General features: G+C 39.9%; 1 protein-coding gene across 4 annotated transcripts in view; it reads left to right on the top strand.

Moving 5' to 3' along the window:
• Positions 1-26,204, top strand: part of USP8 (ubiquitin specific peptidase 8) — a 101,488-nt gene that overhangs the window by 31,024 nt on the left and 44,260 nt on the right. For 2 of the 4 annotated variants that reach the window (XM_082616884.1, XM_082616881.1), the window contains exons 1-3: positions 10,091-10,225; positions 10,539-10,646; positions 22,986-23,154. In XM_082616884.1, the coding sequence (XP_082473010.1) occupies positions 23,051-23,154 (104 nt within the window). In that variant the 5' untranslated portion in view covers positions 10,091-10,225; positions 10,539-10,646; positions 22,986-23,050. Of the gene's footprint in view, positions 1-10,090; positions 10,226-10,538; positions 10,647-22,985; positions 23,155-26,204 lie in introns of those variants that run through there. The other 2 variants (XM_082616882.1, XM_082616883.1) reach the window with 2 other exon arrangements.

Below are 26,204 nucleotides of genomic sequence, written 5' to 3'. Positions count from 1 at the left end.
GGGAAAACATACAGGCATAGGTGACTAGTGAGCTGTTTATATATTTATTTATGTATCTGGAGATCTGGGAGGAGTACTGGGCTGAATAACTTAGAGCCAAGGAGTAGTTGAAGTTATGAATGAATGAAATTTCCTGCAGAGAGTAACAGTGTGAGATGGGGAAAGCACTGAGGGTGGACCATGGGAGACATCAACATCTTAGGGAGGGGGTGGATGAAGAAAGTGATATCTTTGAAGGTGACTGAGAAGGAGCTATCCACGAAGTTGGAAAGGTACCAAGGGAGCATAAAGTCGCAGAAATCAAGGGAGGAGAGAGTTAGAATGGATGCTAGAGAAAGGCCAAGGGAGATAAGGACTGAAATGTCTCCACTGGATCTTGCATTTAGGAAATCCCTGGTGACCTCAGCAAGAAGAATTACTCCTGGGCTTCCCTGGTGGCGCAGTGATTGAGAGTCTGCCTGCCGATGCAGGGGACACAGGTTCGTGCCCCGGTCCAGGAAGATCCCACATGCCGTGGAGCGGCTGGGCCCGTGAGCCATGGCCGCTGAGCCTGCGTGTCCGGAGGCTGTGCTCTGCAACGGGAGAGGCCACAACAGTGAGAGGCCCGCGTACCGCAAAAAAAAAAAAAAAAAAGAAGAGTTACTCCTGAGAGAGAGGTGAGGAAAGAGAGACCCTGAATTTAAGGATTCTATTAAGAATGCGAAGGAATCTTGCATGTGAAAGGAAAAAGGGTTAAGAGAGTGATGGTAAAGGAGGATATGGGATGGAAAAAGTTGGGGGGAGGTATGTGTATAAGAAGAACATGTTCATGTTCAGAGAGGAAAGGGCAATAAGAGAGAGCAGAGATAGAAGTTACAAGAAAAAAAGGGTAATTGACAAAGCAGGGTTCCTGAGGAGGCATGAGGGAATGGGATATAGAACACAAGTAGCCTAGGACTAAAAGAGATATGGGTGGTGATAGATAACAACTCTCAGAGGAAGACACGGCTCTATGAGTGTTGGAGAATAATAAACCCTAGAGTTGGAATGGACTTCAGAATGTCTTTAGCTTCAGTCAGGTAGTGCATTAATGTCTCCACTTTATAGATAAGAGGGCTGTGGCCTGGAGAAGTTCATAGTTTACTTATTCATATGACATTATCTTCAGAACCACTTTTTAAACCTTTGGGTAATAAGACCGCCAACTTGTGGGGCTTCCCTGGTGGCACAGTGGTTAAGAATCCGCCTGCCAGTGCAGGGGACACGGGTTCGAGCCCTGGTCCAGGAAGATCCCACATGCCGTGGAGCAACTAAGCCCATGTGCCACAACTACTGAGCCTGCGCTCTAGAGCCTGCAAGCCACAACTACTGAGCCCATGTGCCACAACTAGTGAAGCTTGCGTGCCTAGAGCCTGTGCTCCGCAACAAGAGAAGCCACTGCAATGAGAAGCTCGTGCACCGCAATGAAGAGTAATCCCCCGCTCACTGCAACTAGAGAAAGCCCGCATGCAGCAACAAAGACCCAACAGCCAAAAATAAATAAATAAATAAATAAATTTTTTAAAAAAAGAAAAAAAAAGATTGCCAACTTGTGCCTTCCAGAAAGAACATTACTGCCTAACAGATCTGTGACAAAAACAGGCTCTGCCTTAATTCACTATTTTTCTGATTCCCTATAAGAGAACCCACTCCTGTTCATAAGCTCTACTGACTCTTTTGCTGTATTTAAAATAAGATACTAGTAAAGAGGTTCTGGGAATTCCGCGGTGGTCCAGTGGTTAGGACTCCGCGCTTTCACAGCTGAGGGCATGGGTTCAATGACCAGGAACAAAGATCCTGCAAGCCGTGTGGCTTGACCACAAAAAAAAGATTCTACTCTTACGTTAGTTATGAATATGTTTACTTTCTTGTTATTGTTATGTATCACTTGTGAAAAAATATTTTAGTTAGAAATAACTCCTTTTAAACATTTTTATAGAACCATGGCTATAAACAAAGTTTCTATTTTGCCAAAAAGTTAAATGCCAGTAAAATGTCCTTAAGTCTGTTCCTGACACATAAACTTAGAAAAGTGATAAATAGAACTCAAGGTGCCCTTTAAAATTAAAAGTGTAATATTGTGTGTGCACCTTCTATATCCTGACAGGTCTTTCTTGCCTTTGAAATGCTGTAGGTGGTGTGGCTTCCCTTCCAACTCAGCATTTTTTGTGGGGGTTAGAGAAGGTTTGAGCTAGACTCTGACCATCTCATCCTATAGACAAAGAGTTTTAACCTACAGTTTGCATGTTATCAGCTGTGGACTCTAATGTTTCTAATAATTGCGTAAGCAACAATTTTGTAGTGTTCAAGTGAGACCATTCGTGAATTCATTGTTATCTGGCCCTCATAGACATAGCTTTTTGGAGTTTGTTTCCTATTTTTAACCATATTCCACTTCCTAAATCTGCCTTCTAAATTATACTTTCAGTTAGGCATTAGCCAGCGGTGGATGACTCTTTTCCCAGAGGATAGCTAACTAGAGACACTTTCTTTTTTCTTTTTTTAAAAATTAATTTATTAATTTATTTTTGGCTGAATTGGGTCTTCGTTTCTGCGTGCGGGCTTTTGTCTAGTTGCGTCGAGCAGGGGCTAGTCTTCGTTGCGGTGCGGGGGCTTCTCATTGCAGTGGCTTCTCCTGTTACGGAGCACAGGCTCTAGGCGCATGGGCTTCAGTAGTTGTGGCACACAGGCTCAGTAGTTGTGGCTCACTGGCTCTAGAGAGCAGGTTCAGTAGTTGTGGCGCACGGACTTAGTTGCTCCGCAACATGTGGAATCTTCCAGACCAGGGCTCGAACCCGTGTCACCTTCATTGGCTGGCGGATTCTTAACCACTGTGCCACCAGGGAAGTCCCAGAGACACTTTCTTGATGTCATAAACTTTTCTGCACAAGATGCTGCTTTGGAAATAGCTGTTGTCACCTGAGAAAACTCTGTTATATATGTGAGACATTGAACATCAAGGCAGATGGCTTGAGGATGGGAATTCGGGTAGGAATAAAAACAGGCAAGGAAGCACTGAGGGAGAAACATACAGGTTTTATCACTCTGTGGCCCACTGTTACTGGAATATTATAAAATTGTTGCTCACATGCTAGTATGTGACTTACAAAGCAACAACAGGTGAGATGCATGAGGACATGCATTCCATTTCTTTAATATCTGTGCCCCTGAAATCAATGAAATGATGTAGTGTTGAAGACATGCCTTGCAGTATGCCCAGATGTTAGAAGAAAGCAGCTGTCAGTATCGGGACATTCGCCCACCCTTGGCTCAGGGTCTCTGGCCTGGTCTGACTCTGAAACCTCAGTGCTCTGTCCTTGGACTTGACGCTCAGTGCTGTGTAACCCCAGTGGATCCTGTATTAACCCAGAAATACCTTGCTTGTTTCTGTGCATTTACCTGTGAACTTAAGTACAATAAACCGAATAAATTGTTTGTAAACAAAAAAAGTGGGGAGCTTTAGCCCATGTAACTTCCCTTGTGCACCCATGTGTTCTCCTTTGGTAAGGAGGAGTTCATATGTTCAAATCTCTTTGTGCTGCCTCTCAGCTGCCCAAAGCCTTCTATGAAACCTTGGTTCTCACAATACTCCCATCTTCTTATCTTCACTTTCCAAATCCTATCAAAATTTACCTGTCCTCTGTTTAATTCTCCCTCTTTAATAGAAGGCTGCCTGATATGGGAAACTAGTTTAACGCTAGGAAGGAAGGTTTTTTCAGAGATGCTCCATTTTCATATGAAGAAATGAATCTTTAATGGTAGCATTTCTAATACCATGATAAGTCAGAGGAGGGATTAAAAATGACCTTGTCTGTCTTGCTACTACTAGACAGAAGAACTAAATTAATTGTGGAAAACAAATTGCAGAAAGAAAGCAAGATTATTTCAAAGGCAACACATGTGAGTCAGAGAGCTGTTGGCGGTTCCACAGTTTGTGTATAGGAGGGAGCACTGGAACTGTTGGAAGGACAGGCTTAAAGTTGCTTTTACATGTCACTTTACCAAAAAACTGATAAAAGTGTTAACTGATCCCATTAAAGAACAAAGGGGGGGGTGGTTGCTGATGGAGTCTATTAAAGGGTATTAAACCACGCCTCAATTTTTCCTTTTAGGTGCCAGCCACCTTTACAGTCAGGTAGCGTATTCATTGAGGGCCAATTATGTACCAGGCATTAGTTATAATCCTTTAATTATACTTTTAAATCCATAAAAGTATAAATCATTTGATCTTTTCCATACAGTCCAGTCATGAAGCAGTGGGGAAAAAATCTACTTATGCATTTTTCCCTTATCCCAAATCATCACATTCCTAGACACAGACTGGTAAATAGGCTCATCCAGTCATCCCATTTTTACCTGTGAATATCCTGTACAAAGACAGGCAGAGACACTCACTCTGTTTATGCTCACCTCTCTATAGAGGTACTGCATAATCACTGAGATATTTACCCAGTTCACAGACTAATATGACCCACTGAGAGGATGCATGTTCTTACTCTTTCTACATATCTATATATGCAATATACTCACACCTTTGTAATAAAACCCTAACAGAATAACGGACATGGAAGAAACATCAACCAGAATGGCACCCTGTTTTTACACATCTCAGCCACAAAAAGGACCATTAAAAATGACTTGGGCATTGTAACTCTGCACTTAGCAGATTGTGGAATGACATACTGATGGATTTAGAATTTTAAAATATTACAGGCAAGATTATATACTCCCCAGTAATGTATAAGGAATCTCATCCTCTAGTTAAAATCTCAAAAATCTTCCATACGGTTTCTCACAGACAGCTATTACAAAAGTAAATTCAGATTGAAGAGAATGTTTTGTCATTTCTTCAGGGGGAATTCATGACCGCCAGCATCAGTATCACCATAGATTTTTTTTTTCTTTTTTTTTTGCGGTACGTGGGCCTCTCACTGCTGTGGCCTCTCCCGTTGCGGAGCACAGGCTCCGGATGCACAGGCTCAGCCGCCATGGCTCACGGGCCCAGCCGCTCCGCGGCATGTGGGATCCTCCTGGACCGGGGCACGAGCCCGTGTCCCCTGCATCGGCAGGAGGACTCTCAACCACTGCGCCACCAGGGAAGCCCCCACAATAGATATTTTTAAACACAAATTTGTTGTTCCTTTTCCTTATCTACTAAATGTAAATTAGAGGTTGGTTCTTATGCACACTTGAGTAAAGATACACTAGTCTGTCTGCTGGATAACCTGGGTGCTTTCTTTCTGCAGCCTAGCAACAAGCTAGCTCAGCAGGGTGGCTCTAAAGGCTCAGGCAGAAACTAGAATTGATAAGGAAAACTTCACAGGCGATTGGTCTCAAAAACCTTGTTTTTTAAACCGATAAAATTGTAACCCCAATAAAAAAGCTTAGTTTTCCAAATTGGCTGGGTGATCCCTGCTCCCTCTCCACTCCTCCAGAAGTATGTGAGGAAGCAGGGACTTGGGATCCCTCATCCAGAACATTTCCCAAGGTGCATTCCAGTTGTGCCACGCCCAGGCACAAGTCTCCATGTGTTGGCTAGCAGCTCAGGGATCCCAAGCATTGGGCTAGCCCAGAGTCTGTAAATTTTTGTTTTGGGTCTGCATTGTTGTTGTGTTTATTCAAGCCACATATTGCTTGATAATACTGAAGTTTGAACCACTGGGCATGTATTATTTAATATATTTACCTATAATTTGGAAGACGTAAATACCACATCAAAAATCGTACCCCTATTCCCATAGACATTACATTACTTTAGATAGTTAAGAGTTGTATAAATGGGAATAAATTACAGAAAGACTTTTTTGGAATTTCGACTTAAAAAGTATCTTCTTTAGGGCTTCCCTGGTGGCACGGTGGTTGAGAGCCTGCCTGCCAGTGCAGGGGACACAGGTTTGTGCCCCGGTCCGGGAAGATCCCACATGCCGCGAAGCGGCTAGGCCCGTGAGCCATGGCCGCTGAGCCTGCGCGTCCGGAGCCTGTGCTCCGCAATGGGAGAGGCCACAACAGTAAGAGGCCCGCGTACCGGGAAAAAAAAAAAAAAAAAAAAGTATCTTCTTTAAATTAGGTGCTTCATTAAAATGTCATTATATCGAAAGCTTAATAAGTTTTTTTTTGTAAATATGTAGAAAAGGCTTAAGCATGTGTGTTGATTCTATGATCTCAATTCAGTACACTGATAGCTCAACAGTTCCTGTGGTTATTGAATGAGATTCTCCTTCTGCCAGTTAGAGTTAGCATGACAAAACTGCAGAGACAATTCTTAAGAAGTTTAAGTAACTCTTTGATGACCTCAGTCAAGTAGGTGAAAATTCTGTGATAGGATCAACAAAGTGAAAACTTTATCTTGTTGGGATAAAACCATGTGCATCACCATTTGTAATATTGTATTCTGAGTATTACAAGGAAATATCTTTCTGCAAGGAAAATCTAATGGAAGCAGGAAGATCCAGAAGACAACATTACAATGGGGAACCACTGAAGAACATAATAACCAGATTAAAACTTTTCAGTTTAGATAGAAAATCAAAGGGAGAAAGGAAAGAAGACCTAAATCTGTAAAATCATTAAGGGTTGAAAAAAGTAAGTATAGTTGTTCATTAAACCCTGAAATCATAGAATGAGGACATATCTCTAAAACTTTATTAAGTTTAGGCCAATTAGATAGACCTATAGGGACTTCCCTGGAGGTCCAGTGCTTAAGAATCTGCCTTCCAATGCAAGGAACGCAGGTTCAATCCCTGGTCAGGGGACTAACATCCCACATGCTGTAGGGCAACTAAGCCCACACACTGCAACTACTGAGCCCGCACTCTTGAGAGCTTGCGTGCCACAACTAAGGGCCCACGCGCTGCAATGGAAGATCCTGCATGCCACAACTAAGACCTGATGCAGCCAAATAAATTTTTTTAAAAAAGAAGTATAACTTCACGTTAAAAAAAAAAGAACTCAAATCACCTTAAGTGGTGATATAGTAAATCTTTTACAACTTAAGATAAACCAATCTGGTAGAGTCTTAGTGAAGTACAAAGAGTGGTGAGTGCCTAAACTTTGAAGTTGATATCCAGGAGAATAGCCAAGACTTACCACCCCTTTTCTGGTGATGCATTCCCTAGAGATAAAATGTTTGATGGGCCATGCAACTGGCCCAATGCGATGATCATTATGATTTTAGGAAATAAAACCCAGATGAATAGAAAAGAATAAGTGATTAATAAAAAAAACCACAAGACACTTGTGCTTTGGCTAAAAGATAATTGGGATGAACATATGTACATAATGTTGTACATTTTATTATACATATGAAAGCTAAATTTTCTCATAAAATATTAACTTGTGATTCACTTCTTGTGTTATTTTGAGATAAACATGTTTTATTGGCTTACAAGGCCTATATAATCTGTGCTCTATTCTCTCCCCACCCCTTTGAGATCATCTTCTATCACGATCCCACTCATTCACCCTATGCTAGCTATACTGTCCTCCTTGCTGTCCCTCCAGCACACTCTCCTTTTCCTCCCTCACTGCCTTCACCTGTGCTGCTCCCATTGCCTGGATGCTTTTCCCCCACACGTATCCATGGCTCGCTCCCTCTTTTCACTAAATGCTCTATGGAAATGTCACTTTGTCAGAGAGCTCTTCCCTATTTCACCAAAAATACCACTGTCTTTGCTGGCTGTTTACCCTATTTTATTTCTCTTTTTAGCACTTCACAACACCTAACATAGTATACAGTTGACCTTTGAACAACACAGGGACCAGGGGCACCAAGCCTCTGCAGAGTTGAAGATTCGAATATAACTTAGAGTCGGCCGTCCATATCCCAGGTTCCTCCGGATCCGCCAGTTCAGTTCCGCAACCACAGATTCAATCAATGTCAGATTGTGTAGTACTGTAGTATTTACTATCGAAAAAAATTCACACTTAAATGGACCTGGGCAGTTCAAACTCACGTTGTTCAAACTCATGTTGTGTATGTATTTGCTTATCATATTTCTTGCCCATCTGAATGTAAGTCAGCTCTCTGTTGAGGAGGGACTTTATAACCCAAGTCCAAAATAATCCCTGGCATAGTATACATATTCATCATATACTTGTTGAATGGATGGAGGGTGAATCAGGTTCAGTACGTTTTGGACTACTGCTTATGCTGGATGGCCTGGGTACCATAGATACTGCCGCCTGGTTTGTTACAGTACAAATTTGAACAAGTGTTAGGGTTTATAATTCCATTCAATAAGCATAGTTTCATCTAGGTAACCCTGCTCCTTAAGAACTCTCATTCCACTAATTTTGAAAAGTCCAGAGCCCGTCCCCAGATTTCTGTGAATTTCCCAGGAATGTTTTGTTTTTTCCTGCTTTCACCAACTCAGTTCAGTTTTGGAATCATCTTGTCGTCTTGTGCCTGGTTTCTTTCCCACACCTGTCGACCCACATGTGGGAACTTCTTAGTTTTCAGAAAACGCACGCAAATGACTTATGTTTTAGCAAACTTGACTGATGCTTTAGGGAAGTTGGGGAATTCCACCTACTGAGAGGATGGGATTGGGATTGGGGCAATTACATCAGAGCAACAAAAATAACTTTAGGTGAATGTTAAAGAGTCCTATTTATTAAAACCTTTCTGCCATCCCACCATAGGAGACTCTTCACTGGTAGATTCATTCTTATGGGCTTCGATCTTTCTTTATCACCTCACATTCCTAGGATTCTCCCTCTCCGAGATTGTCTTCAGAGAACTTTTCTTCCTCTGTCTTTGTTTGGTTCCTACTCCCAAACTCAACTCTGGATTTTTCTTTGCATACTCAAATTCATCAAGATGCTCAGCAGACCAAAAACAAACAAACAAAAAGCAAACAACCAATTTACTTTCTTAAGATCCACCCTCGAAAGATGGATGCAATTTTTCCCCTTAGTTATGAAAAATTTGCTAAGGCTTCCTAGTTAGTAGTCTCAGGTAGTATAGTATATTTCATATTATATGTCTTAAATCTTTTGGGGGGCTTCCCTGGTGGCGCAGTGGTTGAGAGTCCGCCTGCCGATGCAGGGGACGCGGGTTCATGCCCTAGTCCGGGAGGATCCCACGTGCCGCGGAGCGGCTGGGCCCGTGAGCCATGGCCACTGAGCCTGCGCGTCTGGAGCCTGTGCTCCGCAACGGGAGAGGCCACAACACTGAGAGGCCCGCGTACCGCAAAAAAAAAAAAAAAAAAAACTTTTGGGAAAATAGTGTATAGCATAGGTATAAAAGAGCTACCATATTTTTGCAGGTATTTCATTGTGATGGAAAGGAAATTACCATTAATGGAAAGACCACTATATGTGAAACACTATTGGGTTAGGTCCTTTCATTTATTCATTACACGTTTACTGAACACCTATGTGACACACACTTTCACTTAACGCATTTGCTAGACCTCGCCTTCCAGCTTTTCCATCCCTGAGACACTTGGACTGCCCCTGGGGACTTAGTGACCATGGCCCGCAACTCCATCCAAGCAACTTTATGTTTACAGATAATCGGAGCATTCAATCACCTACAAAGAATCACCTCGCGAGAAAGTTCAGACCTCTCGTTTTGCTTTTGTAAGATTGGGCTTTTAACTGTGTATGTGTATATATAATGTGCTTTAGAACTGTGTCTATTCTTCTCTTACCAGAGCCGTGGCTTCGGAGAACGTTAAACTTTTAATCAGAATTTGAGATTCAAATACCTTTTCTAGTCTGCCTTAAATCTCCAACCTGAAGAGGAAGAGGCTTAGCTAAGGCGTTAAGAGCAGCCCTGCTTCCTTCACAGCAAGACCCAGGATGCGAGTAACACCAGGGTGACAGAACTAAGCCCGAGAAATGCAGGGTGCAGGGGACAGGCGGACAAGCTCGCCCCAGCTCAGTGTAGCCTGGACACTACCCAGACCGTCCATGCAAAACGTCCTCCTCGGCCCTCCTCCGCCCTCCCGCGCAGCCCTCACAGGCTAGGATGAGGCTGGGAAACAGCAAATAGTCAAGGGCACGGGCACGCGCCCGCGCGCCCGCAGCCCCGCCCCTGCGTGACGTCAGAGACGCGACGCGACGCGTCGCAACGCAGTGCAAATTGGGAAAGAGGGATGAGTTGAGCTGACTTCCGTCGGGAAAGAGATTTTTTTCCTCGGGTTGGTGGGAGATGGGCCTTTGGCGAGGAGGTCGGTATTAGTGAAGCGCGCCCGGCGCCAAGGTGAGTGCGGGCCTGGGTCCTGGCCTTTGTTTGTCGGGAATCCGTCCGCAGTGAACCCCTTTCCTTCCACCAGCTGCTGGTCACCCGGGAGACAAGCCGTGTCCTCGGAGGGGGTGGGACAACCCCGAACATAGAATCGGCTTTTGGAGGAAGGGCCCTACCTCGAGTCTTTCCCGCTACCCACCTAGGGTTGCCCAGCGAGTTCCGTGTGGGCTCCGGTTTTTCCGGTCTTAGAAGGTGGCCTTGACCATTCTTCCACCTTCTTGGACACTCAGACCGACTTTGACCTCTTTCCTCTTGCATCCGTTTTCAGATTTTCTGCCCGTCGAGCCACATTCCCAGGCCTTAATACAACCTCTTAGAGTGTTTTCCAGTCCCTCCTCTGATCCAGTCAAACTTGCTTGTAGTGAAAGAAGTCCAGGTATGAGTTTAAAGAACCTGCGAGCGCATCAGAGTTAAAACTGTGACTTCCCCCAAATAAAAGCTTGTCTTTCCTAAAATGTGGCCTTTCTCCTAGAGTTGTGGGACAAGTTAATTTCACCTCGGAAATTATCAGAACCCTGAATTTGTGCTTAAAGCTGCAGACCACACTTCTCGGTTTATTTCTTACTTCCAGTTCATTTTGTGACCTTGGAGCAAGTCCCTAATCACTAACAAAATATTTACCTGAAGACAGAGGTGTTGCAGAGTCTAAGGAATTTAATATTTGTTAAGAGCCCTGAGGGTTTCAGCTGTAGGGGATGCCGAACTAAGGATTTTACTCTCTATATATCAGCAAGCATCCTAATTTTTGTATACTTTCTGCTGCAGCCATGAAGAATGTCAGGTGATTTTTGTTGGGGAAGTGTTCCTCTTCTAGGCTTGCTCTGCGGCTTTGCTATGTAAGCAGATTTTGCATTTCAACAGATTCTGTTTAAGATTCATTGTTGAATGTCTTGCATGATGGATTTAGATCGTTTCTCATGATTCCAGAGTACTGGACCAGCCTGTCTGAAAGGTTCCATAGGTTGTGCTATGTCTTTAACATGTTGAAATGTGTATTCCTTTTCTTGTGACACATTAGGTGCATCTTTTAAATTAGATAGTAAGGACTCTGTAATAAAAAACAACCTGTGATTAATGATATAAATTTATATTAATTGCACATAGGTATGCATTGTAGTTTTTGAGAAAACAATGCATGAGAAAAACAAAAATATTTTAAAGATGTCTTTCTAGAATTTAATTTTTAATATATTTACTTGAACTTTGTCAGTCATTATGGTCATTTGTTTATTAGCGTGAACATAATGGGAAAGAACCAAAATGGCTTTTGTAAAGTAAGAGTCAGTACATCAGATTTTTTTCCCATAAAATGTCTAGCATTATATTTTATTATGAACATTTTCTACATAAAAATGTACTTATTTTGTAGAGGTGAAAGGGAAAAAAGTGTCTATTAAATATGAGGTGTTAATAAAATTAGATATTATTGAGTCTTTTTTGTTTTAATCTTGGTCATTGTCCCAGTTGCCTATTGCTATATAACAGATCACTCTAAAACAAAGTGGCTTAAAACTACAGTTCATTATCTCATGTTTCTGTGGGCTGACTGGACTCAGCTCGTTGGTTCTCGGTGAGGGTTTCATGTATTTGTAGTCAGATATCCAGCTAGGGTTGGAGTCATCTGAAAGCTCAGCTGGGCAGGACATCCAAGGTGGCTCATTCCCATGGATGGCAGTTGATGTTGGCTGGGAGTTCAGCTGGAGATGTCGACTGGAGTGCCTACAACATAGCCTCTTCATGTGTCTTGGACAGATCATAGCATGGAGGCTGAGTTCCAAGACAAGTGTTTGAAGGGTCAGGAAGTGGAAGCTTTCTCTTAAAGTCTTTTAAAAGCCTGGACCCAGAAATTGGCACAGCGTTACTTCCAACATTCTGTATTGGTTAGAGCAGTTAGAGCCCTCCCCCAACCAGATAACAGACCTTTTGAAGAGGAGAATGCCGAAGGACTTGTGGCCATCTTTAGCCTACCATAATTTTGTTGACTGATGTTTGGATATAATAGTAGATGCAGAATAAGTTATGCTTCTGATTTCTTTAGCCATTTCATGGCATGTTATAATTTTCGGAGCATGTTTTGTATATATTATTTCATTGACACCTTTGAAAACTATAGAAGCAGATGAATTATTCCCATTTTGCAGATGATAATAAACTGAGCAGTGGCCGTGGTTGTGGTGGAGGATTTAAGGAATTTGCCCAGAGTTGTATAATAATAAGTGGAAAATGAGACTAAGACTTTTTTTTTTTTTTTTTTTTTGCGGTATGCGGGCCTCTCACTGTTGTGGCCTCTCCCGTTGCGGAGCGCAGGCTCCGGACGCGCAGGCTCAGCGGCCATGGCTCACGGGCCCAGCCGCTCCGCGGTATGTGGGATCTTCCCGGACCGGGGCACGAACCCGTGTCCCCTGCATCGGCAGGCGGACTCTCAACTACTGCGCCACCAGGGAAGCCTGAGACTTAGACTTTTATAATATAAAATGTATTAGTAAATGATGAAATGTTATGTTAAACTTATTTGTAATAACATTTATAACCATACTAATTCAAGTAACACAGTACTCATGTACAGTGAATAAAGTTAGTGTTGAGATAGCTAAACATTGCCTCTTCTAACACATTACAGTTTAGTCTTTCATAATACTAAATTCTCTGAAATGTACCAACAGTGATGTGAACCTGCATGTCTTTCTTGTTTTTTAAATTGAAGTATAGTTGATTTACAATGTTTCAGGTGTACAGTAAAGTGATTCAGTCATATATATATATATATATATATATATATATATATATATATACTTTTTCAGATTCTTTGGCATTATAGGATATTACAAGATGTAGAATATGGTTCCCTCTGCTATACCATAGGTCCTTGTTGTCCTCGTTGTTTATCCATTTTATATGTAGTAGGGTGTATCTGTTAATCCCAGATTCCAAATTTATCCCTCCGTACCCCCTTTCCCTTTGGTAACCATAAATTTGTTTTCTGTGTCTGTGGGTCTATTTCTGTTTTGTAAATAAGTTCATTTGTATCATTTTAGATTCTACGTGTAATATCATATAACATTTGACCTGATGTCTTTGTAATGTAGTAAAATGAAATTATTATGCATTATAATACCAATTTCAAAACAAATTGAAAAGCTGTGGGTGTAGGAATCCTGGGGTTTTTAATTTCTTAATTACAAAATATTAAAAATTAAAATGATTTCTCATAATTTTGGTAGGTTGGGAGTTATATAACTTAAGATGTTGATTTCATGTAAAATAGATAGCTAGTGGAAAGCAGCTGCATAGCACTGGGAGATCAGCTCAGTGCTTTGTGACCACCTAGAGGGGTGGGATAGGGAGGGTGAGAGGGGCAAGAGGGAGGGGATATGGGGATATATGTATACATATAACTGATTCACTTTGTTATACAGCAGAAACTAACACAACATTGCAAGGCAATTATAATCCAATAAAGATGTTAAAAATAAATAAATAAATAAAAATAAAATTCTACCTTCAAAAAAAAATGTTGGGCCTCCCTGGTGGCGCAGTGGTTGAGAGTACGCCTGTCGATGCAGGGGACACGGGTTTGTGCCCTGGTCCAGGAAGATCCCACATGCCACGGAGCGGCTGGGCCCATGAGCCATGGCCGCTGAGCCTGCGCGTCTGGAGCCTGTGCTCCGCAACGGGAGAGGCCACAGCGGTGAGAGGCCCGCGTACCGCAAAAAACAAAAAAAAATTGATTTCAGCTGAAAACTAATTGTCATCTTCATAGCGTTTTATTGCTTCTAGTAACATGCTTATATCCATTCTTTATGCCTATGGTTCCGTCTTGATTGCACGCTAGAATTCACCTGAGGAGCTTTATAGAAATACCTATGTGCAAGTCTCACACCCAGAGATTCTGATTGAACCATTTAGGAATGGGTCCTGGGCATCAATATTTTTTTAAAGTTCTGTAGGTGATTCTAATATACAGCTAGGGTTGAGAACCATAGCTCTTTTTTTGGTACTTACTAAGTACAGTTGGGTTCCCAGCTCATCCGTTTTGCCTCTGCTAAAAAAAAATTAGATGAAGAGGAGATAAGAAATGGATCAAGGTTATATAGGTAGATAGACACCTATTGTGTAAAACAATTACCCTCGTGTTTTTTCTAGGAATGGTCCTTAATAAAACCAAAAAATTGGGGCATGGTACGTTAGTGCCTGTAATATGGTACTTTGCTTTGTATTACCACTGTGTACTCATCTTTCATCCTAAGAGGTAGAAAATATGTTAGGAGGTATATTCTTTGTGTCCCCTGCAGCCCCCAGTGCTACACTTTGAATAGATGGAGGTATTCTAAATGTTTACCACATTGAAGCTGGTTTTTAATCACTCTTCAGAACTAGGGCTAGTTATTTTACTGTTTTTCTTTTTAGCGTTGTAAGAACTTTGTAACTTTGGACTTCTCTTTTTCTTTGGTTTCCATGATATTTCACTTTCCTGGTTTTCCTTCATTCTGTGTTTCTTTCCTCCTTTAGGAACCACCCCCACTCCCCAAGTTCTGAGCCCTTCAGGTATCTTGTCAGCTGTAGAGAAACAAGATCTCATTTCCTTAGTGATTCATTCTCCTGATTTTAGTTACTAGTGCAAATGATGTCTATGTTTTTAAAACTATTACAGAAGTTTAAAAATATACGTAAAAGTGAAGAGCATAGAATCATTTAAACTATATCCTAGATAGCATATTATTTCAATGTCAATACTTTGTTGTCTCCCAAAACACTGAGGATTATCAAAGTAACATTAACGCCTTAATAGTTGATTTAATATCTGGTCTTTCTGTAAACCTGATGTCTGATTATGTATTTACATCTCTATCAAGGCATCCTTCTTTAGATGTTATTCCTTTTGCATTCACTCACCATGTTCAAATTTTTTTGTAAATCAGTGGTTCTTATTTGGGGGTAATTTTGACACACACACACACACCCGCCCAGGGGACATTTGGCAATGTCTGGAAACAGTTTTGTTTGTCACAACTGGAGAAGGGTGGATACTACTGGCATCTAGTGGGTAGAGGCCAGGGATGCTGCTACACATCCTACAATGTGTAGGGCAGCCCCACAACAAAGAATTATTCAGTCCAGCATGTGAGTAGTGCCCAAGTTGAGAAATGCTGCTGTAAACTGATCAGTTTTTTAAACTTTTTATTTTTGTTAACAGCACTACCATTCCTTTTTTTTTTTTTTTTTTTTTGTTAACAGCACTACCATTCTTCACATTTCTCAGGGTTGAAAGTGTGTGTGTGTGTGTGTGTGTGTGTGTGTGTGTGTACTCAAGAGAGAAAATACTGTTTCAGTCAAAGCACATTTCTACCTTTTTATGTTCTGTTTTGCCATGGCCTGCTAGTTATTCTTTTCTAAAGTATCATTCCCTTGTTCCCGTTTCCTTCAAATCTGTCTTGCATATCCCCACTTTGACCTGCCCAGAGATACCATTTTCCCTTCAAGATCTGGCTTCTTATTGCCTGCTGAATTAAATATAAACAATTTGGGGTGGCTTCAAAATCCTCCATTATGTAATTCCATTTCCTTACCTAATAGAATTTATTATTGTTAGCCAACAGTTATTAAGGGTTGCCTATAAGGACTACTAAGGTAGATGTTAGAGATCTAGCATGTTAGAGTAATGACTTATAAAGACATGTTAGTATAATCCCTTGATCTAATTTGATTATTTCCTAATAATCCCTATAACATTCTTTATTTTTCTTATTACCTTCCCATACTGATTTCTCATTTTGTGTCTTTGTTCGTGTTGATTTCCTCTTCTGGCATGCCCTCCTTTCTCACTCTATTCATAGCTAACTCCTATCCTTAGGGCCAGTTTCTGTCTCTATCACAGCATCATGAAACTGCATGCTTATGAGGTATGAGTATCTTAAAGCCTAGTCATAACTGTCATTTGGTCCAAATTCTGTACTAAAGGAATGCTATAGATAACAAATATTGATAGTATAGGATTTAGATCAAGAAATAAACTCCAGGGCTTCTCTGGTGGCGCAGTGGTTAAGAACCTGCCTGCCAACACAGGGGACACGGGTTTGAGCCCTGGTCCGGGAAGATCTCACATGCTGTGGAGCAACTAAGCCTGTGCGCCAGAACTACTCAGCCTGCGCTCTAGAGCCCGCGAGCCACAACTACTGAAGCCTGCACGTCTAGAGCCCGTGCTCCGCAACAAGAGTAGCCTCCATGATAAGAAGCCCTCGCACCTCAACCAAGAGTAGCCCCCGCTTGCCGCGACTAAAGAAAGCCCGCGCGCAGCAACGAAGACCCAATGCAGCCAAAAATAAAATAAATAAATTTATACATATATTAAAAAAAAGAAATAAACTCCAAGAGCTGAGACCATCAAGGATGGAAGAGGTGGAACTTAAGTTGGTTTTTGCAGGACGAGGGATCAGCACAAAAGAGTACACTCTGGACTGGATGAAGCTCCCCCCTCGCCCCAAGTTACAGTGAATTTTTCCCTCCTTTTGACTTCCCAATGACTGGAGTCACATATTAATGTACAGTGTAGGAATTAATTGTTGGCTTATTATTTAATGAGTATTAATTTGGTCTTGATAAACAGACTAAGGTATTTGTGATCAGAAGCCCTGTGATACTCTGTCTCCCTAGAGCAGTGTTACTCAAAGTAGCCAATCTCTTACAGTCTTGCAGCTTGTGCTAGAATATAATCAGTACATTGCTTTCTTTGTAAAGAAAGTTTTGCTGCTATGAAAAATTCAGTGCGCCTAATAGGTTTACATTCTGTTACAAGCTTATTTTATCACAGACTGGTAACCAACAGTTCCTCAACCAGCACTGGTCTGTGGAGCACACTTGGAGTAGCATTGCTCTGCAGGACTTTTACACTTTCAGTTGTAACCTATAGACATTTCACATTTATACCCAGTGTTCTATATGTGCATACACAGGTACACAGCCAAAACTAAAGTTTCATGAAACAGTTTTAACCTTACTATGTGTGACATGCTCTGATATTTTCTCTTCAGGTTTTTTTTTTGTTTGTTTTTTTAATGGTGATTGTGACCTTCTAAAGGGATTTTTAAAAAACACTGCTATTGTCACTAGACTCATAGTAGATACTCAGAAAATACTAGAGGTTTTTTTAGCAGTGATTAATTCTTAAAAGGGTTGAGCCTTAACTTTAGGATTGCTTTAAAGCAGATTATTTCATCAGTACTTACTTGTCTTGGCATTTTAACTAGAATGAGTATAGAATGGGTTATATGAAATTTAAGATAGCCAGATGATGTAGTGAATACTGTTGCTATCTGAAGGCCAGAGATGGGGTGAGATGAGATGATGGATGGCCAACAAAGACAAACTGCTTTCCTTTCAGTGTTGCCAGCAACCTTGGCGGTGGCTGGTGTAAGGCCCTAGTTAAGATATCAGGACCAGTTTGAATGACAACAAACCTCAGTCTTTACTTTTTTGCTTTTTAGTCATCACTCTGGTTCAGGTCGTCCAATCTCTACTCCTTTCTTTGGAAGGATCAGAAAAATGTCAGAAAGAGAGAGAGAGGGGTATATATGCCTTCCATTTTCTCCCTATTGTCAGCTCATTTTCAGCACTGCCTGTATTTCATTTTTGGAGCATTGCTGTTTGATTAAGCTGTTGTTCTTAAATCTTTATCAGGTTTACACATCTTAAAAAAAATTTTTTAGGAGAACTTTTTCTTACATATACTTAGTTATTTTAGTTTTTGTACTTACAGTCCTTTTTGAAGTATAACATAGTTTTAGTGGGTTATATGTTGTATTTAGTTCTAGAGCTAAACAAGTAGATTTTAAAATTATTTGAGTTCTGTAGTTATTGAACATTCCTGTATAAGTATCGGTGGGTTTGTTTTTACTGTTGCAACCAAAATAAGGAAATTGTAAATCCATTCAGTCATTCTGGCCTTAAGTTATTTTATGGCAGTCTCTTTTGAAATTTCTTTAATGGCAAAGTGCAGCAGAATGACTTATCAAAAATTTAATACATTAAAGTTTACATACATTTAAGTTGGATATGTATTCTTTGCTTTCTCACATGATTAGGGAAAAATACCCTTTACTTTGTGCTTTGACTTCTGCAGAAGTATATGTGATTGTAGAGGCTAAAATAGCAATTAAGACAATGCTGGAAGTATTTTTAACACCAGACATCTTATTTGACAGCATAACGTATAATTTAATGAAGGAAAATGGAAACAACTGTGGTCCTTTGATGACATTATCAGAGCAAGTTCTTTATTTCAGCTGTTCTCAAAAATCAAATAAGGACAGAAAAAGTAACTTTAAAAAAGCACAATCTTTTTCCTGGAAACCCTCATTAAAAACTTTGTTGTCATCATAATCTTATCCCTGTAGTTTCCATTGGTGTGTCTGATCGGTTGTCACTCAGTCGGCGTCCTGTCATTCTACCTTCGCAGTGTCTCTAGTATCTGTCTGCCTCCTCCATTCCATCTCTACTGCCCTAGTTCTGACCTTCATCATCTTTCCTTAGGATCATTATTATGGGTAACTAATGTCTTCCTTATCTCCAGTCTTTTAAAGCCTAACCTTGTACTGTTAGTTTAGATCGTATAACTCTGTTCTTAGAATCCTGCTCTGGTTCTCTGTTACCTTTAGAAAACAAAGTAAATGCTTTAATGTGACATTCACAGCCTTCCATTTATCTGTTCCTAGACTATTTTTCAGACCTTACTGCCTAGCAAATCCTTGTTCATTCTGTATACTAGCTAGTTCCTAAAGATGTTCTTTACTTTTTTGACTTTTTCCTCATACTCTTTCTCATCTCTATCAAAGCCTTCTCTCACCAAGACTCACAGAAATGCTGTCTCTTCCATGATGCCTCCCAAGATCCCTCTAGTCATACTTGATCTTGTTAATTTTTCTTATTGTACATTATTTGTAACTCTTTATAGTTTGATATAATACATGTTGTATTAACACTGCTTACAACTTTCTCTCTCACATTAGTTTTTTAAACTTTGTGAGGAAATGGATCACATCTAACTTTTGAGTTCCTGGGAGCACAGTGTCTTCTGTACAGTAGGATGCCTGTGAATGTTTGAATGGAATTTAACTTTGAAATAGCTAATGATTTATTATTTTAAGTTGCCTAGGTAGCATATATAGTTTTTATATTCTTTTGTCTTTTAAAGATCCAAGCTTTAAAGGTAATGATGAGAAAAAGATTTGACTGAGACATATTCTAGACCTTCATTTTAGAGGGTTCAAATAAATAGCTTTCTTTTCCCAACCAAGAAACCTAATTGTCATGAATCAACAAAATAGACTCTACCTGACTTTTTGAATATATGTCCTGTGGTTAGACTGCTAATACTTAAGACGCAGGTAAAGGATAGAGTAGGAAAAACAGATACTGTCAGACTGGTACGAGGTCACTCTGCCTAACTCTGGCGTTAATCCTTATCTTAGTACATTTAGTGTTGCCAGTAAAAAATCATTGGGCTTTTTGGAAATGACATTTCAAGAGCTAGCCTATATCAGGGGAGCATATGTTGGCTTTTCGTGGTTGAGTAAGCTTAAGATCCTAGCTGAGCTAGGCGGGGGCAGAAAAGTCAGGGATAACTCCTGTTACTATTATCTTACTGTCCTTTAGCCCTCCTTAATAGTCCAAGCTCCAGCATCCCCTGCCCTCTGCCACCATGGTGTCTGTTGTGGCATCAGTAAGGACTCAAGTTTCCTTAAGCATCTTCCTGAAAAGTTAGTTTCTTGGCCTTACTGTGCTTTCCCTTAGTCAAAAGTATTGTTTCTCAACTGTTGCTTCTTATGTTTCAGTAGAAATCATGTTCCTGAAGCACCACTCTATCCCATCATTTTCTTTTTCATTGCCAATTTTTTTTTAAGTTATCTACAGTCTACTTCCATTTCTTTATTCCTTAATGCTTGTGCTCTTGCTTCCACTCACACCACTGTATGGAAGCTGTGCTCAACGAGGTTATATATACTAGGCTCTGAAAATATTCCAAATCTGTTTTTTTTCTTAATGAGTATTTAAAAACATATATATTTTATGTTTGCTTGTTTCAACCATAACTTCCTAACTTTTACATCTCTCTGGGTATTCTTTTCATATTTGTAGACAATTGGATATTTTTATTCATATTTGCATTGTTATATAATATAATTGCTTTCTTTAAAAATTTTTAATGAAATACATTAAGTACATTATGTATTATTTTATGTTATAAAAGCCTGATAATAAAATGATCATCTGTACAAACTATTATATGTAAAATAAGCTACAAGGATATATTGTACAACAGGGAATATAGCCAATATTTTGTAATAACTATAAATGGGATATAACCTTTAAAAATTGTGAATCACTATATTGTACACCTGTAACATATAATGTTGTACATCAGTTATACTTTAATAAATACATAAAACAAAACAGTCATCTGTGAGCATCTGTGAACATACCACCCACCTTGAGAAATAAAACCTTATATATCACTGAAGCTCTTTGTGTGTGCCTCCCTTATTGTATCTTCTACCTCTCCAGAAATAGAATTTTATATTTACCATTTCCTGACTTTATAAATTTATCTGATTTGTATCCTTAAGCAATATATTGCTCAGTTTAGTTTGTTTTAAAACTTCTTACAAATGGTGTCACATTATATGTATTCCTGCTTTTTCACTCAGCTTTAGGGGGATAAGCAGGGGTTGAGGAGGTGGTGAGCATGGGGGAGTAGGGAATGTTCTCTTGTTAAACTGTTTATCCTGGAAGGTCAGGGACCACTTCTTATGTATCCTTCGTGTCTTTAACATGTAACATAATGTTTTTTTACAAGGTAAGACACTCAATACTGTTATCTGTATAAGTATGAGGAAATCCAGGGATCCCTATCATATTCTTTAATGGATGCTCTTAGCTGTTTTGGTGGTGCATTGTTGATGGATTATATACCTAATCAAGAAATGAGAAAGTATTAATATTTAATATAAAATGTGACAAGAATCAAAGCAAATTGGGGTGCTTTTGGAGTTTCACATAGGTGAACAGAAGCCGTTTCACCCCTAAAGTTGTACCTTACTCAGCATTTTAAGATTCAGTGTTCATTGATGTCCATTCGTCTAATAATAGTGAACTGATAGAATGAAGAGCAGTAAGGTAGTGGAAATAAGTGATAGAAAAAAAGTTGTAATCTCTCTTTTCTTTAAATTGAAGTATAGATGATTTACAGTGTTGTGCCAGTCTCTGCTGTACAGCAAAGTGACTCAATTTTATGCATACATACATTCTTCTTTTATATTCTTTTCCATTATGGTTTATCACAGGATATTGAATATAGTTCCCTGTGCTATACATTAGGACCTTGTTGTTATCCATTCAAAATATAATAGTTTGCATCTACCAGCCCCAAATTCCTAGTCCATCCCTCTCCCTACCCCACTCCCCCTTGGCAACCACAAGTCTGTTCTCTGTCTGTGAGTCTGTTTCTGTTTTGTTGATAGGTTCCTTTGTGCCGTATTTTAGATTGCACATATAAGTGATATCATATGGTATTTGTCTTTCTCTTTCTGACTTAGTTCACTTAGTATGATAATAGTTGCATCTATGTTGCTGCAAATGGCATCACTTTGTTCTTTTTTATGGCTGAGTATTCCGTTGTATATATGTTACCACATCTTTATCCATTCATCTGTCGATGGACATTTAGGTTGTTTCCATGTTTTGGCTCTTGTGAATAGTGCTACTATGAACATAAGGGTGTATGTTTCTTTTTGTATTATAGTTTTGACCGGGTATATTCCCAGGAGTGGGATTGCTGGATCATATGGTAATTCTATTTTTAGTTTTCTGAGGAACCGCCATACTGTTTTCCATAGTGGCTGTATCAAAAAAAGTTGTAATCTCTTAAATGTATTAATGCAGCTATTTATTCAAATTGTAATTAGTTCTTTACAACTGAAGACCTTGTATAAATTTACTTGGGTTCCTGAAGTTTTCATTTGGTGACACTTATGATCTTGCCAAGATTCCCATTTAGTGTGCTCCCCTGATCTGCCCCATCTGTATGCATCCCTGCACAGGTACACACACACACACAACTTAATTGTTACATACCTAGCCTTTCTTCTTCTTCAATTTTTTTTACTACCTCCATCTTCCCAGTCAGAATTTCCCAGAGCAGATGAGAAAACAAAGAATGTCATGAAACATCAAAGACCTTTTCAAAGTAAACCAAAGTATTTGGGTGTATTCTACCAGAAACATGTTCATACATCCCCAGCTTCATGTAATGTGCCCTGGCTACCCCTCCCCCCAACTTGTTTCTTTTTGTAAACTGATGAGAAAGAAATATTTCTAAATGAAACTTCCTTCTGTTTGTAAACTATACGTTAATGCAGATTTAACAGAAGAAAAATATAAAAGCTTTTATTATTCTGTTCCTTTGACAGGAAAGATTCCTAATACTTAATGCAAAATGATACAAACAGTAATTCATTTCATTAATGAAAATTTGGAGGGGAAAGTAGATTGTTTATTGATACCCTGTATATTGAACCCCAAAAATAAATATTCAAGATAATGGAAAATTAACTCTGTTAGCAAAGGACACAGTTTAGGAGGTTTGTTTGTTTTTTAAACTGCTCACTTGTTTTATTGTTAATGAGGAAAACTAATGGGATTATTTGTGTTCATTTTGTTTCAGAAAAGAACTACTTTTAATGAAGTACACCATCCATTGTGAAAGTGGAGAAGTAAAGATTATTCATCATGCCTGCTGTGGCTTCAGTTCCTAAAGAACTCTACCTCAGTTCTTCACTAAAAGACCTCAATAAGAAGACAGAAGTTAAACCAGAGAAAATAAGCACTAGGAAGTATGTATACTTTGCTAATTTGAGTCATATACAGGTATCCCCCACTATTCAAAAGTAGAGTGTTCCTATGAAGCCTTTTGTAAGCCAAAATGGCATAAAGTGAGGAAACAATTAACTTTTTTCATGAAAGCAAAAATTGCCTCTGTATTTCTTTCGATTAGTGAAAAAGGTACTTAGGTGTTCTGTAAAAGCAAAGTGGTGTAAAGTGAACTTTTGAAAAGTGGGGGATAGCTGTTAACTTTTAGTTCATTTCCATTTTATTAAATGAGTTAGAGAAGTTCTTAATTTTATCTTGGCAGAATACATATATATTCTGCTAATAAGCATATTATCTGTTTTCTGGACAGTATGTTACATCATAAGTTTAAGAGATGAAGACTGCAAGGATTCTACAAAGCTCATTCAGCCACAGTTAATGTCTTTTCCTAAAACAGTGTAAAAGTACTTCTTAATTAAAGATCATTTTTATCCTTGTGTATTTCACATATAAGATCTAGTTCTAGCATAGTCTTTGATTAAAAAAGAGATACGTATTTTTTATGCAGTATTCAGCAAAGTATTTAATTTTTACCAATTTGACATGAACTTTTAACCTAATGATTTTTTAAAAATTTATTTTACTTATTAATGGCTGCATTGGGTCTTCATTGCTGCACACCGGCTTTCTCTAGTTGCGGCGAATGAGGGCTGCCCTTTGTTGTGGTGCACTTTTTGTGGAGCACAGGCTCTAGGCACGTGGGCTTCAGTAGTTGCGGCACGCAGGCTCAGTAGTTGTGGCTCACGGGCTCTAGAGTGCAGGCTCAGTAGTTGTGGCGCATGGGCTTAGTTGCTCCACGGCATGTGGCATGTTCCTGGACCAGGGATCAAACCCATGTCCCCTGCAATGGCAGGCGGATTCTTATATATCCTGTTTCTTTTTTTTTTTTTTTAAGTCTTGTTTGTTTTATTATTTATTTATTTGGCTGCGCCGGGTCATAGTTGTGGCACGTGGGATCTTTGTTGTGGCGTGCATGTGGAATCTAGTTCCCTAACCAGGGATCAAACCCAGGCCCTCTGCATTGGGAGCACGGAGTCTCTGCACCACCAGGAAAGTCCCCTAATGATTTATTTTATGTATTTTTATTTTTGAGGGCACGTAGTCTATCTATGTTGGGGTAGACTACATGTTGAGGTAGAGGCTAGAGGTGATACTTTCCTGATAACAGTTGCAGAATTTGTCCTGAGATAAAATATAATAGAGATGGAGAGGTCCAGCTATTTTGGTATTTACTGCAAGTTATTTTGCTAAAAATGGGGTATCACTAAAATTGTTAACTTGTTGATAGTTTTATCTCTGTTAAGGAGTGACAGGAGACGATAGGGGAACTTTTCCTCTGAATTTATTTTGACCAACAAAGGAGAAGATTTAGAGATATATAACTATATTATTATAGAGCTGGGAGTAAGAGTTTCAGAAAGAAAGGTGGGTCTAGCCAGCCTTACACCCTACACTTGAGGTAAGCAGATTTTAGAAATCGGGGAAAACAGGTGTTCTGTGGCTGGAGATAAATGTGAGGCTCTAAAAAATGATACGTATGATCCCAAATGAACTTGTGAAGAGGCATCTTAAACCTGTGTTTGCACAGAAACATCTTTATGAGTCATTTTCTAGAGGAAATAAACAAGATGGGAAGGAAATAAAACATTAAGGATGAAGACAGGAGAGTAGTAAGAACTTTAAAGAAGGTCAGGAAAGAAAATCTCAGAAAGAACTAACATTCTTAAACATTACTAAGTATAAAATGGGCTTTTAAAAAGATCTTTGAGGCTTCCCTGGTGGCACAGTGGTTGAGAGTCCGCCTGCCGATGCAGGGGACACGGGTTCGTGCCCCAGTCCGGGAAGATCCCACATGCCGCGGAGCGGCTGGGCCCGTGAGCCATGGCCACTGGGCCTTCGCGTCTCGAGTCTGTGCTCCGCAACGGGAGAGGCCACAACGGTGAGAGGCCCACGTACAGCAAAAAAAAAAAAAAAGAGAGAGAGAGATCTTTGGGTGGGGAAAGGATAGGAAGAGTAAGAGAGGGATTGGCCTACTTCTTGAGCTTAGTTGGTAATGTTGATGGGGTGATAGAGAAAGTAGCGCTGTTTAACTCACTTTGAATGATTTTCAAATAGAAAATAGTGAGAAGGGTAAAACCACCTTGAAGCTTTCTCAGAGAGCTTCATCTAATCTTAAAACAGATAAATCTGTTTTAGCAATGTCTGGTTTAGCTCTAGGACTACCCTGATCCCACAGGAAGTGGTATGTTGGCCTAAATCTACCACCACAACATGTAGCACTATTCTAGAGAATGCTAGAATCCTTTTAGGATATTTGGCTGGTTCACTGGACTCACAGTGACATTGCAGCCATCTCAGCTGGGTCTGCTACATATGGGCCCATGAGATATACATGCATCATAATGAAAGGAATTAGGAAAAACCTAAGGACTGTTGTACCCACTCCTAAACTCTTAGAGAATCTCCTTACTAGCTTTGGTTTGACTTACCTCTATCCTGGGACTTTGATGCCATGCTTAGCAGGGCATGCACACTGACTGAAATTGTCCTTGTGTAGGACCGCCTTTGGTCTTAAAGACCAGTTTGGCCCTGTTCCTTTGTGTGGTGTTCTAGTTCCTTGGCCTAACCAACTTCATCACTAATCCATGTCTCAATCGTAGAGCACAGTTTGAAAAATATAGAAAACAAGATGCACTGATTTGTAGAAATAAGTTATTGATAAAGCATATTGTGTATTAGCATTGGCACTACAGCTTAGTTGCCAAAACTTTAGTCCTAAGTAAATGAATTCCTCTTGCAGAAATGTATGTTTTATTAATTTGCTTTCTGAAGACTCTTAAACCAGGAAAATGTCCTTAGAATGAATGCCGTAGTGGACTTCCTTGGTGGCACAGTGGTTAAGAATCCGCCTGCCAATGCAGGGGACATGGGTTCGAGCCCTGGTCCAGAAAGATTCCACATGCCATGGGGCAACTAAGCCCGTGCACCACAACAACTGAGCCTGCGCTCTAGA

This window comes from Mesoplodon mirus (assembly GCF_964341445.2).
Source record: "Mesoplodon mirus genome assembly, chromosome: 4".
Taxonomy (NCBI): Eukaryota; Metazoa; Chordata; class Mammalia; order Artiodactyla; family Ziphiidae; genus Mesoplodon; species Mesoplodon mirus.
The sequence above is the reverse complement of the archived record's forward strand: the minus strand, read 5'-3'. Positions and strand labels throughout refer to the sequence as shown.